General features: G+C 42.7%; 1 protein-coding gene across 1 annotated transcript; it reads left to right on the top strand.

The window, feature by feature from the left end:
- The first annotated feature begins 218 nt into the window (after positions 1 to 218).
- rspo1 (R-spondin 1) lies at positions 219 to 11,587 on the top strand. The gene is made up of 5 exons (XM_061081692.1): positions 219 to 459; positions 2,791 to 2,985; positions 5,232 to 5,375; positions 5,966 to 6,181; positions 10,706 to 11,587. Exons 1-5 carry the CDS (start codon positions 363 to 365, stop codon positions 10,900 to 10,902), a joined length of 849 nt encoding a protein of 282 aa, XP_060937675.1. The 5' UTR covers positions 219 to 362; the 3' UTR covers positions 10,903 to 11,587.
- Positions 11,588 to 18,791: the final 7,204 nt, after the last annotated feature.

Below are 18,791 nucleotides of genomic sequence, written 5' to 3'. Positions count from 1 at the left end.
ATGCTCTTGACAGCCCCTGAAGTGCCCCCCCTCCGTCCTGCAGCCCGGCTCTGTCGGCTCCCATCGTCAGCACTACCACCAGTGTGATGGTTTGTTGTGCCTCGGGCTTGTTTGGAGCATCAACCTCCACGACACAGACTTGCGGACGCAGCAGCCACTAGAGAGAAAGACACAGAGAGCCAGAGGCGTGGAGGGGGGGATAGGGAGAGACAGACAGAGCCAGCAGAACCACAGTAGAGAGGAGGGATCATCTGTCCCCGCAGCAGAGGGATCCACCTGTCCCACAGAGGAAGGGGGCCCCCCCACCTGATCCATCTGGTTGCAGGGGGGGACCCTGCGTGGCCGGGAAGGCAACAGAGACTATGCAGCTGGGACTGGTGGCGCTGGCAATGGTCTTCCTCAGCTCCATGGGTCACAGCGACGCTCTCAAGCTCTCCAAGGCGAGAAGGCAGAGACGGGGTGAGTCCTCTCGTTCTCAGTTTGTTTTCCTCTCTCTTTTTCTCCCTCTCCCTCTTCTTCAGCCCTGCTGCCTTTCGTTACTGCGGTCTGAGTCACAGTGGTGGGTGTCTTGTAAACATTTAACAACCAAAGCAAAGATAACATTTTGTTTATTTTCTCATCATTCTTTTTTGTTTTTCCTGGGCGGGCCGGCTTCAGTGTTCCTGCTGAATGGCTCATCTTTCTTCCTCTTTTTGAGATTATGCTTCTCTCAGTTTACGTAAAACTTTTATGGGTATTAGGATTGTTTATAGAAGGGGTTTCGAGGTATTTGCCCTCAAAGCCATCGTTCTTTGTGTGTCTGGCTCTGTGGGCACATAATGGAAGGAGTACCTGACAGTTCTAAGCTCTCAATTGGACCGTGCCGCTGATGTTGTTGTAAGCATTTTTCTTACCTCACGCAACCAAAGATGGTGCTGCACGTCCCGGCCTCGGAGCCTCGGTGCTGGTCTTACTGTCAGATTTGAAATAATTCCTCCTTTCCCATTACCCACACGAGGAGCTTTCAGCCAATGCCAAGCTCACCCCAATTTCTGTGAACCGGGATTCATATAATACCGTGGCTGGCCACAAAAACACATGTGGCGTGATTAAAATCACACACACTTGGAAGGAAGAACTGTTGTTTGTGTAATTTTACAGCTCACTGTACATACTCCTATGTGTGCGTAATGACCATAAATGCTGTCGGATTTTGTCATGTGCCACGCTAATGAGGACAGAAGGATTCGGGTCACTCACCATATACGTGATTACCCTCTGCAGCGTCAGTAATTTGAGGCCCTCCCCCTCCGAGTACAGAAGAGATTTGCAGTTTTACATGTGTCTTTTATAGCTTCTACGTCTTAACTGTCGTCAGATTGAGCGTCTTATCCGACCAGCCCCCCCTTTGGCAAGCAGATAGTTGACATGAGTGGGGACTTGTTTTCTGTTTTTCTTCCCTGAATGGATTAAGTGTTATGCAGAGATCAAACTGAAACCATCAGAGCGAAGAGTAGCACATATTGCTCCTCACGCTCCAGACAGCACAAACAATCTTTTTCTTTTTTTAGTCCAACACGTGTCACACACAGTTTATGACACCACATTCGCAGACTCGTGCGCTCCCCTCTGCTCCCCATTATTACTTTCATTATTATCTGTAATCTGTTCACGTGAAAAGCCTTTTAGCATCTTTTACCATCTGACTTATCTGTGGGAGGCAGCGCGGCAGATGGACGTCTGTGTGAGGCTGTGTATCTTTACTGCTGATATAGTAAATCAACTGAGCTGTAAATGAACTCCAATGGACGTGGTTTTGTCTCCGAATGACAACTAGAAAAAAACACTTTTCCCAGAAATTAATTATATGAGAAGGTATTTTCTTTCCGTGAAGGTATTGGATTAATCTCCGAACCTGGGATTGCAAGGAGATGAGGTATGAAAACATCTCCAGGGAAGTTTTAGATCCATGCCAGGGGATACTTGCTGGTTGGTTCTACTCAAATACAATATTCATCTCCCGGGCATGTCTGTAACTGTTCATTCCTTAAAATCAATCCTGGCCGACCCCAGTCCTGCGTGATGCGAGTTGCCTGATTTCGACTGGGTCTTGGTTGTTGACTGTCAGCGACGATTGCCCGGGTTTCTCCAAATTAAAATCTGTGAGGGATCTCCGGCAGGCAGTTTGAAATAAACAGTGAGCTGCGGTTCAAAGAAAGATGTTTGGCCCGGCCCCCGGTTAGATTAAGCTGCGAGCATTAAGACCGGCTTGTTGGAGTGATAAAGTGTTGGCAGTTTTATGACTGGATCTGTGGATACGCCAGAATATATAACAGTTCCCTAATGTTGGACAGAATTTGACAAAGGCCTTTTATTATTTTCTCATTAAAAAAATCCTAACCCGGCAAGAAACAGTTTTTAGTAAACCATGTTGTTCTGTTGTTTACCTCAAGCTGCCTGCTTGTGGGTGGTTTTTTTCTGTCTTTATTCAAGAGCATGGTTTTCGGTTTTAGAGCAAGACAAGATTTGTTTTCTCTCACTCAAAACCCTGCGCTTACACTCAAATATACCCTGCTTGCGATTTCCTGTGCTTTAGCTCTTCTCCTTGCACTTATACATTTTTTCTACTGTGCTTGCATAATTTTGTGCAACAAGTCAAAGTCAACAACAACCAATTAAATGCCAGGTTTAGTTGGAGGGTAGGGGAACTGTTCAAGCAACCAAATATCAGAGTTCAAGCTAACAATTTGAGCACAAGCGGAGCAAAACCACCTGTTTCTCATACCTGTCCCTTTCTTTCGGTTTCCACAGTTAGCACTGAGGGGCCGCCATCTTGCCCCAAAGGCTGTGACCGATGCTCGGAGTACAATGGCTGCATCAAGTGTAAGCCCAAGCTCTTCATCTTCCTGGAGCGCAACGACATTCGTCAGATAGGAGTGTGCCTCGCCTCCTGCCCCGTGGGATACTTCGGGATGAGGAACCCAGAAGGCAACAACAGATGCACCCGTGAGTTTTTTGTTGTTGTTGTAGTAGACTCTCGACCCTGGGACACCCCCGAGTGTCAGGGTTACATGAACATGCTGTGATTTGTAAATACACATCTGGAATCTTTAAGCTCAGTGGGTGGAGGCAGCTCAGTCTCCCTGTATGACCAGTAGGGTTATTTTGAGGAGATGTTTTGTTAGTTTCTCGTCTTGTTTATCTTTCCGTTGTGTGTGTTTAATGTACCTAACCTATTGATGCAGAAAGTGATCTTTATGTAATCAATTCATTATTCTCTTTTCTGAATAAATTGTACTATATTACCTTATTACTGAACGCTCACTAACAGGACGCATCTGGCCACTAATAAGCAATAAGTGACCACTTGATGAAATCCTTCTGTTGTTTCCACTTATCCTTTTGTAAAGATGCTAAATTCAGAAAATGTGCTGCACAGAAGGAATGTCAGTACATTTTTCTGTAAGTGAACAATCTTCTTTATGGTTATAGGCAGGTTTGGCTGCCTCATGGCATACTTTGGTCCTGCACTTTATGCCGAGGAGTGCCAGCACCTCAGCCTGTTACGTGTGGGCAGAAATAGGACTGCAATAAAAATCCCAACAAAAACAGTTCTAATGCGATGTTGATTTGTCAGTTTTTTGGGAGGATGCCTGTATCTTTTTGGGCCCTCGTGTGCACGGATCAGGCCAGGCCACAATCCAATTGTGATTCTTTCGCTTAACACGTATTGTACACTGATGCATCCAGTGTGTCATATATAGAGTCTCTCAAACCTGAAAGTTGAGGGTATAAATTACATCTAATAAGTCTTTGCAAAGTGAAATGTTTATAAAATTATATTTCCTTCAATAAAATGAATGCTGACTCCTCCCACCTTCATTTGGACCTCATGTTGATGACATTCCGTTACGCTCATTACTTTAAGAAAGTGATATCGGTGCAGATATCTGGCAGATGCCGGCAGTAAATGACTACCAGAGGAAGTAAAACATAACAACACACATCTTCTTTTGTTTGACGTTTGATTCCCTTGCCTCCCAATATCTGTCAGATGTGATAAATTAAGTTTATACACAACGCAAACATACACAACCTCAAATCATATAAAACCATTATGATGACAATTCTGTATATTGTTTGTTTGAAACGTGTGTTTATAATTTTTTCTGTTGCATCTGTGTAAGTGACAGCTTCTGAGATTTTTGTAACTTTTTCAAAATCACCAGATAATTTGCATCAAATTAAATCCCTTGTTTTTTTAGTGCAGTATTTGTTTTCCATGCCCTGATTTGTTTTCGCAGAAAGGGCTGAACTTTCTCTCAAATTCTTCTCTGAGGCCCTCAGCGGCTAACCTGGGTTATTATCCAATCATCCAACTTTGTACATATCAACCCGCAGTGTCTTGTTAGAAACATTTGTCTCACATTATAGGGCTGCAAACGTCAGCACTGTCAAATTTAGCTGTCAAGGGCTTAAAAATAGTAATTGGGAGCAGAAGGGAAGGACTTAAAGATCCCAAAGAGGGATTTGGATGTTGGATCATTTCTGACCTTGGATTCAGACCAGGAGCAGTAGAGTAGAAATTCTCTACTTTCACACACGTGACACAGTGAGATTAACCCCCCGTATAAAAAATATAGACGCATTAAAATTTAACGATCTTCCTCACTGTTTTGTTCCGAGTTCGGTTCATTCAGATGGAATGGATGAAGCGAATGAGGAAATGCTTTTCTTGACGAGACCAAAGCTTTTTGGGGTTTTTTAAGTTGTCTGCTTTTTATCGTCCTGTGTTTTTTATTATCCAAATTTTAAAGAAGCCCTTTGTTTGACTGAAGCATCCGAGGTTTGTAATGAGTCTGAGGTGTGGATAAACCCACTCTGGAGAAGCAGAGGGAAGCGAAACGTTCCTGGCTGCACTGTTCAAACCCACGTTTCCAAAACAACAAGGCCTGTGGTGCATGTGTTTTTAAGGGAGGAGAGTTATTCCCCACGAAATAGACCCCGTGTTGTTTAATCACCAATTAATCCCTCAGAGGGAATCAAATTTTCTCTTTCTTTGGAGAATGATTTCCTCTTTTTGATCCAGAATGCAATCAATACTCCATCAAAAGAGGGATTTATGTGAATGCACCCACGACTTCTGTAGAAGAAACAAAACAATGACATTAACAGTACAAAATCAGATTTCCCCAGAATCTAAATGACTTGTGAGTGATTTCATTGGAATCCTTTGTTTTTTTGTCTTTCAGAATGTAAAATAGACAACTGTGAAGCGTGTTTCAATCGCAATTTTTGCACAAAATGTAAGGAGGGCTTGTATTCGCACAGCGGCCGATGCTACGTCAGCTGCCCTCCGGATCAGCTCGCCGCCAACGAGACCATGGAGTGTGTCGGTGAGTAACCTCGAAGCTTCACAACATAAACACAGCATCTATGAAATCTACCTGTTATATTTAAAAAATCTCTTATCTCTTCATCTGAGAGGCCGGGTTGCGTTCGGTTCTTTGGCCTGGAAAAAAAAGGGAGGAGAACACTTTGAGAAGAATAACAGAATGTCTTGGTCTTTCCTCCGTGTGGTTTTGTTTCTGTTGAGAATAAGTCAGAAACGACATCATTAACAGTGAAAGCCGGAGCTCCCCAGCCGTCTTGGCTCAGACCTGCAGCTCTGGACTGACTTTCTGGCTTCGCTTGCTTTAACCTGACCCTGAGAATTTAAATCATGACCTTAAAAAACAGGCTATTTTCTGGAAGCACACTTAAGCCGTATGTTTTTGAACATTTTCAGGTTCATGGCAACCCCCTCAATCTGCCCATCTCAAGTCAAAACCCTAAGATTGCTTTCAGATTTGGAAATTACCTAAACTCGTTATCCTGGGCTAAAACTACTGAGCCGTAGAGGAGCAGGCGGGAAGGCTGCAGAACAAATGTGAGAAGCTGGAGCTGTAAACCATTCACCCTCTGCATCCCTTGTTCTCTCCCCCAGGTCAGCGTGCTGCAGCGTGCAAACTGGGCGAGTGGAGCCCGTGGGGTTCCTGCATGAAGAAGAACAAGACATGTGGATTTAAGAAAGGCTCGCAGTCTCGGGTCCGCTCGCCGCTGCTGCAGGTCGCCGGCTCGGACGCCTCGCCGCCCTCAGAACCCTGCGCTCCGCAGACAGAGAAGAAGAAGTGCGTGGTGAACAAGACGCCCTGTGCAAGAGGTAAACACAAATACAAACACGGCAACAAAAAAAACAGTGCACAATGAAGAGTAAATGATGGCAATGACAAATTCAAAACTCCAGTTATAAATCAGATTACAGATAAAGACGCAGTAAAATCAAGTTACTTCATGAAATGTCTCCTCCAGTTAATGTGATGACTGATGGAACCATTACTCAACATCTGAAAGGCTGAGTTCCCGCCAGTGTGTTTGTGACCCACGGCGTGTTGATTGGGTTTGGTTTGGCCGAGCTCGCAGAAGGATACAGAACCTCTTGACTTCTCAGCATGTAAACAATAAACCCGAACCTCCGAGCCAAGCAGATGAAGGGCATTACACACTGAAGAGCTGGAGCCGGATCAGAGCCGGGGAGAGCTATTTGTTCTGAGGACCGCTGAAGCGTGAGGTTTACATGGCCATGACATGTTTGCTTGGGCTCTTATCACCCACACAGCAGCTTGCTCTCCAGCAGGTTAACAGTCCTTCTCACCAGTCGATGGCCATTATCGGCTTTCACAGCAGCTTATCAGATGCTGATGAGGCTAATAAATGAAAGATCTGGCCATGTGGTCCAAAGTTGACATTATATAAATGCTTTTTTTGGGGGCAAAGAAATGATAAATCGATGCTTAGATGACAAATCTTTAAATGTATGAAAATAATAACTGCTCGGTTTCATTTATTCAAATTATAGAAATTGTTTTCTTGAGCTAAGAGGGATTCACTCTTGGGAGTCATTTTTTTCTCCCAAACGCCACCAGACGCTAATCTGTTTTGCATAACCCACCAATTTTGACCAAAGTTGGAAACACTTATTTGCAGAGACGTAGGGAGCTGCCAAGCGGCGGTATTTAAAGCCTTTATTGGTTGGGGACACGCTTAGGGGATTTTGGATACAGCAGCGACATTGTGTAACAATATCTGCACAGTCTTGGCGTCAGTGCAGATGTTGCAACATGTCACAGATGATATGCTTGGATATTTGTGCGTAAACACGGAGGAGGCTTGCATATTCTGACACCAGCCTGTCGTCTGGGAGAATTCCTCCGGGGGCTCCGCGTCTCAGAAACAGAACCTGATCTGACGTTGTCCCATATAGATCAGTGATGTCTGCAGGGAAGGAAGCTGGGTTGCTTTGTGATTGCTCAGCGAGAAGCAGACTCCTCATCAGACAGGTTGTCACGGAACAATTCAATAAATGAGAAGGAAATTTGACACCTGTATCCTGGAAGAATTAAATGTAATATTATATACTGCCGTGTAAAAGCTGCTCTGGGAACCGCCAAATATCTCGGAGTGAATGTTTCACCTGACGAGTGATGAGTCATAGATTTACCAACGTCAAGGAGGATTTCAGTCCTGATTTTTCTTCTGCTACATACAGGGCCAAAGGCAAAGGCCAGGCAGCCGCCTAAGGGGCCCCCTTTCTGGTGGGCGCTGTTCGCCCTTTAAAATAATAATAAGATATATAGAATACAATAATTAATTAAAAAACAATTATTTGTCTTTGCAAACCCCCTTTTCAGTCATGTAACGTGACAGTCTGATACTCTGTGTACGTTTTAGCCTCAAGCTCTGTGTTACTGTCTGCAGCCAGCTGGTGATGCATTTAAGGACATTCTGTAACTCGGTAAACTAAACAAAATTTTAACATTTTCTCAGGCAGAGTCGTGGATTGATTAAAGCACGTTGGTCATGCACGCATCACAAAATCTTGACTGCTCCTAACATCTGTTTTATTATAAAATTTCTCCACTGCTTTCACTGAATGTAGTGTTTATGTCATTCTGGATTAATTATAGCCGTAACTTCCAAAGCACTTCTTCAAGCAGCGCCATTGGATTTCATCTACTTATGAGGTAGAGTGAGAGTAATTATTTGTACCAATAAAGTAATAAAAGGCTGATTTAGTCATTTAGGATCTGACAGTAGTTATGTGTCTGTGTAAACAATTCAATAGCACATTGGCTTCCGAGGTGGTGTGGGCCCCAAATTTGAATTCTGCTTAGGGCCCAAAAAAGGCTCGGGCCGGCTCTGGCTAAATACATACTCTGGAAAATAAAAAGCATATTTCTGCCAAAGTGCCACTTCCTCTCTGAGGTAATTCATGGGTGATGGTACCATGACCCGGTAATGTGGGTAAACACTGAGAGCAACTGTGGACTCATGTGGGAGTTGGCCGGTGAGCTATATAAAACACGGGACAGACCTTGTACAACATCCGTGATTTAGTGCTCTGCAGATCTCACGCTTTGTGTTGATTTGGCTGCAGATTCTTTTCCCCTTTTCCCTGAAGCTCCGCTGCAGGGTCTCACGCAAAAACAGGATTTTTGGGGATGTGTTATTGCATCTGTCAGGGACAATTGTTTAGCTTGGACGGAGCGGAGTAGCAATCAGAGCTGTCACAAACTGATGGAGTCCCCTCTCTCTTGGCTCGGTTAGTAATTTGTTAGAGGAGTAATTAAGTCCTTAAACAGAAAGCACGGCGGCTCAGATGCTACAGAGCGTGTGCGAGGACCCTTCACTTCACTCAGCCTCTACTTATCTTCCCCTCGATGATTTAAATTGAAATTATTGCCACTCACTACTAAGTGCTTGTTTGAATAGAGGCCATTAAAAAAGTTTAGAAATATGTTTATTGTTTCAGGACGACACAAACGAGGAACACGCTGGACGTTAAATCGGACTATGTGTGCTAATGGTTTTCCAAAAGGACGAGTTGTTCTTGTTTGTGCACTACTGTGTGCGAGTGAGCCTTTTGATTCGAAGTTGCGAGTGAAGCAACTGTGACTCTGCAAGGACCTGCGGTGAGCGAATGCTTCTGTGTCAGGTCTGTACACATTCAGCCACATCAAATCACCAGATAATGATTTTCAGTGGCTGTGCGGAAAGATTGTTTTTGGTGAAATTCGAGAAAACAACGCAACTTGGGGCTTTTTGGGCTTTTTTCCCCTCATTTGCGCTTAAGCCAGGGAAACCATAACTGTTTGTACGACGAGTTTCGAAAACGCTTTTTCAGGGAAATAGACGCAGACCTTAAGTTATTGCTCCACGGCAGTAGACAAACACGGTGGCGCCATAAACCCGCACGGTTGTCAACTGCGCAGTGAACACTGTCCAGCCCTTGGCCCGCGTTCACTCGGTTTCTAGGATGTGCAGAGTTTCTCGGCACACGAGTTCATAACAAACATCCCCCAGCGTAACTGTACTCCCACAAATATACAAAACATAATACGTGCTGCCTAAACAATAGCCATCTGAGACTAGACACATGTCCACTTCCACTTTGTGACAGCTCTTTATGTCCTTACGGGCCATTAGTGGGCCCTTGACAGTGTTTAACTCATTAAGCCAGAAGTGATTTCAAGGTGATTTATGTGACAGAAATTAATGTAATTTGACGGAGGTAGTGCTCTCAGCGTCTATACATGAGCTCCTCTGCAGCTCTTACCCCCCCCCTGAATGGGTCGTGTGCAGACGCCATGATGGATGCTTGTATTTAAAGGGACACGACACACTTAGCATGAGTGACAGGTGTGAATTCTGCTGTGGGACAAAGGAGAAGCTTAGAGTAGGACGTGTTAACCAGCCAATCAAATCATGTTGATGGGAAAGTGGAGGCAGAGTTGGCTAACTTGGTTTTATCTGGATGTGGATTCCTTCTGTGTACGTCTCTTTAGCACTGTATTGATAGTTGTTATGATGCTTTAGCTTGAAAGCCAAGCGTCCCGCCATCAAGCGTTAACGCAACGCGAACTTGTGAGAGCAGATCCAGTCAACAGCTACGCTTTAAGCTAAATGCTAAATGCTAAATGTCAGGTATAAGGTAATGCCCACCATCTTAATTTGTTGTGTCAGCATATGAATTATTCTTTTTAAATGAGCACTAACCAAGAAATCCAGTTGATGCATTCTTCATTTTTTTAGGTGTTGGGGCATCTGGCCAAATTTCAATTGTGACCTGATTGTTCAACTGATGCACAACTTTCATGGATAGTCACCAAACTGGGAGTTTTACTTGGGAGTTTATCTCCAGATAATACACTTTTTAAAGGTTTTGAGATTTAAAAGTCAAGATCAACTTAAGTATGATCCATAAAATACAAAAATCCAAGATATCTCTGCAAATAAAAGGGCTAGAGAGACAATCAGAAGCTCATTAATCAGAAAATAATGACTTTATTAAGGTATTCAGAGATACATCTGCAGGATGTAGGATTATTTGACACGACCTGAAGCTCATAAAAATGAATTATCATGACAGAAAATTATGTTATATAGTGTAGTAGTGCATACACTTTTGCAACCAGTAATCTCAGACACGATGCACAGCTTATTTAGATATATGTTATCAATATGGTAATACTGTGAAATGGAATTAACACAATAAAGCCTGATCGGGTTGATGCTTATCATGTTTTATGCTGCTTTGCCAAGTAGAGGCTCTTCATCATACAACATCCGATGATGACAGACAACAGTTAAATCTATGACTCATGTTTTCTATGTTTTCACATTTCAGAGGGGAAGAATAAAGGAGACCAACAAGACGATACGACTCGCAGGGAGAGGGAGAATACTCGTGGGCGAGGACGAGAAGGAAAAGGAGGTGGAGGAGGTGGAGGAGGTGGAGGAGGAGGCGGCGGTGGCGGGAAGAGGAGAAAAGGCCAGAGCAGGACAACCACTGCTGCGAGCATCACAACCAGCTTTGTATCCTAATCGTCAGTGCGGGCTCGCTGGGGCGGAGAGAGAAGCAGAGACAGTGCCTCGCCCAGCGGTGACCGCCATCGACGACCAGGTGAAAGTGAAGGAACGGATTAACGCTGCTACGAGTTGCAGGAGATGCAAAGAGAACAAGAGGGTTGCTGCTGTGGAGCAGGAGGCTTTGCCGAGCTCTTTGAATAGATGAACTTGTCTGGAAGAGACTTGTGTGACTTTCTGTTGAGGGATCTCTGTTGAGGGGAGCAATGCCCGGTGAAGAGACTGTGGTTCAGCAGCATGAATAGAACAATATCACTGCACCATCAGAAGCTGGAAACCTGACAATGAATGAAGGAGCCTCCTCAGCTCCCTCACTTTCTCACAGTCCAATTTTAATCGCAACGTGTTCTTGATTTGTTTTCGTGTCGGTATGAGGCGGATGGATTCTCACAACAGCCGCTGTAAGAGATGTTAAGACAGTGAATAGTTTTAAGTAAAAAAAAAAGGAAAGGCACTGGAAATTAATTGTGGTCATTGAGGACAGGAGGGTCGACGGAGTGGACTACAACAGACTTTGGCCATTTCGTATCGTAGTCGTTTGTTCAAAAGTTGATGTATCGGAAAAAAACTTCGCACAAAAAAAAATGGAGAATTAAAAAAACAATAATATTTGCATGGTACAAGGTTGCATGAGTGTGCAATTGTGAAGGCAAGAGTGTGTGTCTCTCTGTGTGTGTGTGTGTGTGTGTGTGTGTGTGTGTGTGTGTGTGTGTGTGCGTGTGCGTGTGTGTGTGTCTAAAGTCTGGTCGTTTGAGTACTTTGAATGCATTTCTGCACGGAATCATGTCTCTTGTCGTTCATGTGTGTGAATCTTGTTCTCACAGATCGAAAGCAATAGTGTGTGCATAGCGAGAGGAAGACAATGTAAATGCACGGTGATATATCGAATATGCAGTATCGTACAAGCCACCGATTGTTTTATAAGCCATCAAATCATCCGCTGCTCAGTAATCATGTACATTTGCAACAGGGTCTGAAGATTTTGCACAACTATAAGGTTTCCTACTGCTCAAGTTTCAGAACAATCAAAGCATTTTTTTACACATTTATAATCCAAAAGCTTCATAAAATGCAGTTACAGAGATTTCTTTTCTTTTTGTGTCTAGAATGTTTTCCAAGGGTCTGTTTGCTTTCCACTCGATAGTTTCCGGAGAAGTTACTTGCTACAGTTATTCATTCATACTACGGATCGTGATACTGAATATGTTCGGACGCAAAAGAGGTATTAGTATCATCATGTATAGCTTATTCTGTGAAAGCCTAAATAAAGTTCAGATGAAGCAGATGAAACATTATTCATACACTGATTTTGTTCTTTCACCAAGGAGGCCAATTTATCATCAGGGTTTGTGTCTCTTTGCTTGAGCAGGATCATCATTTACTTGAAATAGATGTGAACGTCAATCTTGCTCAATTAAAATTAGATGTTTTCCACAGCAGGCATGCCTTTAAGGGTTTAATCAAAACCTCTAAATATTCTGCTGAGGAGTGTGAGGCCGTCTACCTCGGTAGTGACGGTACGATACGGCCGTCTCCAAGGCTAGGTGGCCATCTTGGGAGGTGGACGAGCTTAGATGGTGTCATGGCCCCAATCACCGGCCAAACGCTGGCGCCTGGGCAGGGGTCGTAAAAGCAGAGACAGAAATAAAAACTAATGGTGTGTCATAGCCAGAAGGGAGGGGGTATACCATGTCCTGGCCCCACAACAAAACAGCTGTTTCTCATTACCGAAGGGGAGGGCAGGGGGAATGGTAGAGTATGCACCGTAAATTACACATTCATCGCTCTTCCTGACCATAAATTCTTGCCCTGGCTCCATTGGACGGAGCTCTCCCTCACCTCCCACTCCCTCTTTGTGCACGTCTTCTTCCCCACGCCTGTGTTTTCCTAGAGAAACCGATGGTAAATCCTCGGGTATATGGGTGCCCGAGATGCCAAGATGCTCAACACTGGATGATTTCATGACTTTAGTTTGGCCTGGAGGTCCGGGGGCCCCAGGGAGAGCATCACATCAAGAGGGAACACCCATGTCCATGCCTGACTTAAACACACAATCCCTGGTCCAAGTGTAAACAAGGAGGGTACCACCACCACTAAACCGAAGCTCGGGGAGCGAACCTGACGTCACTGTCAGAATGACTGACTTCTCATCCGAGCCTCCCAGTCTTCATGTGGGAATAAAGCTGAATCAGGTGTTTTCATGGGAGCTGAAGGTCCAATGCCTTTTGGAAAATAAATAATTCGAGGTGAGATAATCTAGTTTCAAGGCTGATTTTATTATCTACCAAAGGAGAAGGACTGAAGGAAATGCTGCATAGAAAAGAAAGTAGTCACCAAAACACGAGGCAGCCATCATCCCATTTTTCACCATTAGTGTTTCTGTTGTGTACTGGTTGGTGCTTTTGATGAGGAGAAAAATGTCCTGTTGTGATGAAAAACACATTAAATAGAGATTTTCTCAGCTGCAGTATTTCCCAGAAATCTCTTCTAGAGGAAAACCCTCCAACGTCATCGTGGAGTTTCCATATTGAACAATTTCCTTTTAATCAGAAATCACTGGTGTTGTCCTCAACAAGGAGTTATTTAAAGCAGCAGTGGCTGATTGATGAACGACTGATATAATGCTCAGTTCTGTGAGTGATTCAGCTCCAATGACGTGTGTGAGGAAACTAGTTGATATGTCGAAATCTTAGTAAATACTCTTCAGAGTGAAGTCTCACACAGCACGAGTGTGAAACCACTTTTAAATTTGAACAACATTTCCTCTGCAGTGTTTTTCCAGCTTCCATCGCAACGCACAGCTTCACTGACATAATTCTCAGAGACATCCCTCCAAGATATTCTCTCACCGTCTGGGTGAATAAGAGGTCTGGGGTACATGAGGCCGCTGGAGCCTCCGACTGACTCAGCGACTGCCAGCGGTATCCACTGCCCCCCCTCTGCCCCCCCACTGGCCTCCAGCTCTTTAAATTTCAACAGCCCCACTAAACCAGGATCATTTCCATTTCTGAAGCTTCACAACTCTTCATGGCTCGACTTCTGAAAGGTTGAATCTGGAGATGGACAAAGAGAATGTGTCCTCTTCAATTCTGAAATATTCCAGAGAATTGTACGTCAACGCTGACAGCACCGACGTGTTTGATCAGCAGCAGATATCTATGAAGGCAAGCCGCTAAATCAAAATAACAGCTATTTCGTATTATGAGGAAGCCAACACTCTTTGTCAAGGAAAAGCAAATCTTCATCTGGCGATGTTAAAAGAATATAATTCACTTGAATGTAGAATCAAAGTTTACAGATCAGGAGGATTTGGGATTTAGGATGATTCGAATGAATGATCTATGTAAGCAAGTGGAAAACCAGGGTCATGCATCAGCAGCAAACAGTTTCTATTAACTTTACACGAATGTATCTCAGGTTAAGAAAAGACTGAGAACAGGAGGAAAAGTTCAGATTAGAAAATACATGGAAAGTATTGAATTGATGTGTACTGCCCTCTTTTGGAGAATTTCAGTATCACAATGAAGAAAGTTATGCTCTACAAAAAATATGATCCAATAAGATTAGAAAGGTTTAAAATAAAAAAAGTCAGACTTGTATTGGATATGACAAATGAGGAGAAATTAGTTTACATAATGAAGTATTGCACATGATATTAATACTACGAGACTGTATATTATAATAATGTATGTTAAATGATAAATTACGGAAATGGAATGAGAGATAGATAGAGGGAGAAAGAGCAAAAGAGTTAACATTTAAACATTTTTAATCATCACACAGTTTGTTACATGATTATTTACATGCACTAATTTATGCCAATGACAAATGTCTAACCTTTTTGCAGATGAAACCAGGAAATATCAAACCAGCCTCATCCCAATCACATTGTTAAAGCTAAGCATAGCACAAAGAATATAATACAAGTATATACATATAATAGAATCAAAACAATCTTTTCTTTGTGTCTTTGGTTCTGACCTATTGAGACTTTGAAAGAAGCAGAGTTGTCTCAGTGTTGTTTGGACTGAGGACTGAGGAGTAGTGGTGTGGACAGACAACGATGAGACAGATTTCATTAGACGAATATAAAATATTTTTCACATTATGATGAGCTTACTGTATAGTGTGTAAATTTGCAATGACAACAAATTACCACAAGATGGAGCCATTAACATGTTTTATGAAATGGTCAAGATCTAATATGTGGAACGAAATAACGTCTCTGGCATCATCATCTGAGACTGAGGCTCGGTTTGCTGCATTATTCATGAAATCGTAGTTAGGGTTATGGGCAATTTGAGAATCAAAACAAGTAATAAATAGTTTCTCTTCTTTTCCAGTGACTTGTCAAAAGAGTTTGGAAAGTTCTTGGACGATGAAAAAGAAACCGCAGAATCAAAGAGCAAAGAAAAGAGAGAAACACAAGAAGAATCAATGACTTCAAACTATCACGGTCTTTGTTGTTTGCAACACTGTGTTGAAGAAGTGTCCCATTTAAGGATGAGTCATTTTAATCATTTGACCTTTGGGATAAATCTCAATCCATATATTTGTAAAGAATCTTTTTTTCAATTTCCTCTTTCTTTTCAGGACATCAGGCAGAAATAGACACACAAAAAAGTCACAAGAAGCTGTTATGACGACTTGTTTGTTCCATCGCTCAGACACAAATAGCTTCTTCTGACGTCCTTCCCGAACGTCTGACAAGTGACTTTTATTATCTGGCCATAAACTTGTCACAACAGATCAAGTCTGGACGAAGAAGGAAAAGCCACACATTTGATTTCACAAAAAAAAAACAAGTTTAATGAAATTAATCAAATTACAACCTAAACCAAACGCTTTGGAAGCCGTAGGTGAGAGGGAGACTGGCAGAAGGTCTCTAGGTTTTATAAAGTATGACCAACTCCACCCACCAAGTTCCAGCAGGATGAGGCCTTACATTTTCACTTTTGAAAACTAAAACTTGCTGTTTTTTCCGGAAGAGGGTTGTGATAAGAGCCTGATGAATCCGTGAAGGCTACGTCAAGATGGAAAAGATCCAGTTGTGACGTCATCTTCTCCTAACATTTCCCTTTCTGCCAATCCAGACTAAAACGCAGCCCCAGAGTGTTCAAACTAAATCTCCAGACTAGAGTGGCTTTATCCTAAGAGAAGACCATCGATCAACACATTTCCTCTACAGCTCCTTTATTTTTTTATTGCAAAATAATTTTGTGTCAAGCAGACGTTGGAAATGTATGAAAACGACATTATGACGTTAATACAGAAAGATATTAAATGATTTAATCTCGGGATAAACATTAGTCATACAGCATTTACAACTTTGATGAAACGGCCTCTTGACGTCTCATTCATCAGCTGTTTGAATAAAGTCTTCCGTAATCCCTAGATAAAGGATTTATGTTCTCACATTTCTCTCTCATTCCTTCACACCCTTTCTTTTTTAACCTGAGACATGAATCAGATCCCTCCTCCACCTCCCTCACCCCCTCATCACTAAATCTTTTAGATGTTTTGAATTACAGTCCATCTTGGTCAATCCACTCCTCAAACGTTTAGCATTCCAAACCTCTCATCTTCAAACAACTGCTCCCATAGAGCAGCCGCCGACAGTAGCACTGTACGCTAACAGGATTTATACCCGACTCCTCCGAGATTGGAAAGTAACGCAAGGGGTACGAACATTAATCAGACGTCTTCTGAATAACAAATCAAATGTATGTTCGACAGTTTGTCCTCAGTCAACCTCCGTCTCTTCAACCAGCACAGATTCAAACACACCCAACGGATGATGTTTGTTTTTGCTGTCAACCTCCAACCAAAGTGAAGCAGAAGAGTAATCAAACGGTCTTTCACTTCCTGCGTCAACAGCTCCGGCTCATCTCATCCGTCCGTCATTATCCTCACTGCTTGCTCCTTTCCCAACGATCACTGGAAGTACGCAACATCTTACCGCAGTTAAAGTACAAATAAATAGAGACAAATGGACTCAGTTAAACATGCAGGTTTTTCTATTAAAGTAAAATTAAGTTGAAAATGATCAATACAATGTTAACATGCAATGCAATGCTTTTAAAAAATATATGGCAAATATAGAGATATCTCCTTGTATGTATAGTTGAGTAAAAGCGTAAATTACCTGTAAATAAATCTATTTAACCAAAGTACAGGTCAAAACATGTACTGAAGTACAGTTACTTAGTGATTGTACTTTTAATGAATAGTGAACCATGCTCACTTCCCATCTGAATTCCAGTTACTTATCGACACAGATACTTAATGCGGTTTAAACATTAAAACTTCTTTTAATCTACCGACAAGTTGAATCTTCAGATGCTTGAACCACTGAATCTCAAATAAAGGACAAAACATACATCACAAAAACAAAGGCTCACTATGTTGTGTCATTTCTTTAAAACTCTAAACAGTTGTCATGAGGAACTCAAGTGAACTCAGGGAAAAGCTCCGTCTCACTGTTCTCAAGTTCGGCCAAAAAAACAAGAAAAGTGATGTTGGCCAAGAAAATACTGAGCCGACACAAAATACTCTTCTTCAGATGCAAGGACGCAGCGTTTCCTTTTTCCTACAAACTCTTCAGCTTTATATCCTTTATGGTTTTACACCGAATGCCAAGAGAGGTAGAGGCTCGAAACCACAGCCACTACACTGTAGTTGCTGACAATAGCGAGTAATAACCTCCTGTGTCCCGAGGCGGTTTAAGTCTGAATAAAGAATTTATCACATTCTTACACTCCCACATCAACAGACTGATTCTGTTCCAACACCACATCAAACACTGAGAAGTGAGCGAGGAGGGAATAAATAATAAATAGCAGCAGAACAAACAAACAGTTGGTGGAAAAAAAGAAACACATTTTGTGTTGTAGAATGTGAGAAATTGCAGTTTGGGTGTGAAGTACACACGAGGTGATTATATAAAGAACATCAGCTGATCATTATGGTGTCGAGTGGTCCGTCCTCTACTTGTTTTTCCACATTATCAAAGACCCAGTGTCAGAGTCCCAGTTACCAATCATTCCGAAGACAAGAGGGATTTTAGCGGAGGTCAAAACTGAAGGTTTGGAAGCGTCCAACCCTGAACTGTGGAAAAACAAGGCCCTTGTTTTCCTGCTGAGACGACTCATTACAAGACAGCACAAGAGCTTCCCACAAGCGAGCGCAACTCATGACCTCAGCCTGGAGCGAGTGGAGAGGACGAGCGCCCGGGCCAGGCCACAGGAGCCGACGCCAGACCGCGCCAACAAGCACCAGCTCCACGAGGAGTGTCAGCTTGGGACACAGACACATGTTGTCTGTAGCCCAAACTCACAGCTTAGTTAGTCTCATAGGGTTTCAGCAAGGTCCCACATCCTCGATCCTCAACCCCCAAGGGAAATCCCGAGTCCCGAGTTCTGTCGTAGTGCTTCAGCCGAAACTACAGAACTAATTGAATGGACAGAGATTGAATGAAAGGTAGATCTTGTTTATCCATTACTGCCACAAACTCTGCCAAATTCTACCTTATGGAATAAGTGTAAGAAGAAGAAAAGAGGGAGATAAAGGGAAAGTCGCAGAGATTCATCTTCTACAGGCCGTTAATTTCTGTGTCGAATTCAATTACAAAATATCAAAAGAATTTATTTAGAAAGATTAAGATCTTTTAAACAGATTCTGACTGAATTTGCAGAATCTCTAGACGAGAGACAGGATTTAAGCGCCGCAAGACTTGTGGCCTCACCTTCAACTGGTGTTTGTATACATTTTTTAATCATATTTTCTGAAAATATATTTCAAAATTTTCAGTCTTGTAGCTTAATATCACTAACTGGGCATCACTCAAT

The sequence above is a fragment of the Limanda limanda genome, chromosome 11 (assembly GCF_963576545.1).
Source record: "Limanda limanda chromosome 11, fLimLim1.1, whole genome shotgun sequence".
Taxonomy (NCBI): Eukaryota; Metazoa; Chordata; class Actinopteri; order Pleuronectiformes; family Pleuronectidae; genus Limanda; species Limanda limanda.
This window is presented reverse-complemented; position numbering and strand designations above follow the sequence as displayed.

Coding starts and splice junctions, on each gene's coding strand:
- rspo1 (XM_061081692.1), top strand. CDS start 363: ATGCAGCTGGGACTGGTGGCGCTGGCAATGGTCTTCCTCAGCTCCATG. Junction 2,986..5,231: donor AGGCAACAACAGATGCACCC/GTGAGTTTTTTG, acceptor TTTGTCTTTCAG/AATGTAAAATAGACAACTGT. Junction 6,182..10,705: donor CAAGACGCCCTGTGCAAGAG/GTAAACACAAAT, acceptor TTCACATTTCAG/AGGGGAAGAATAAAGGAGAC.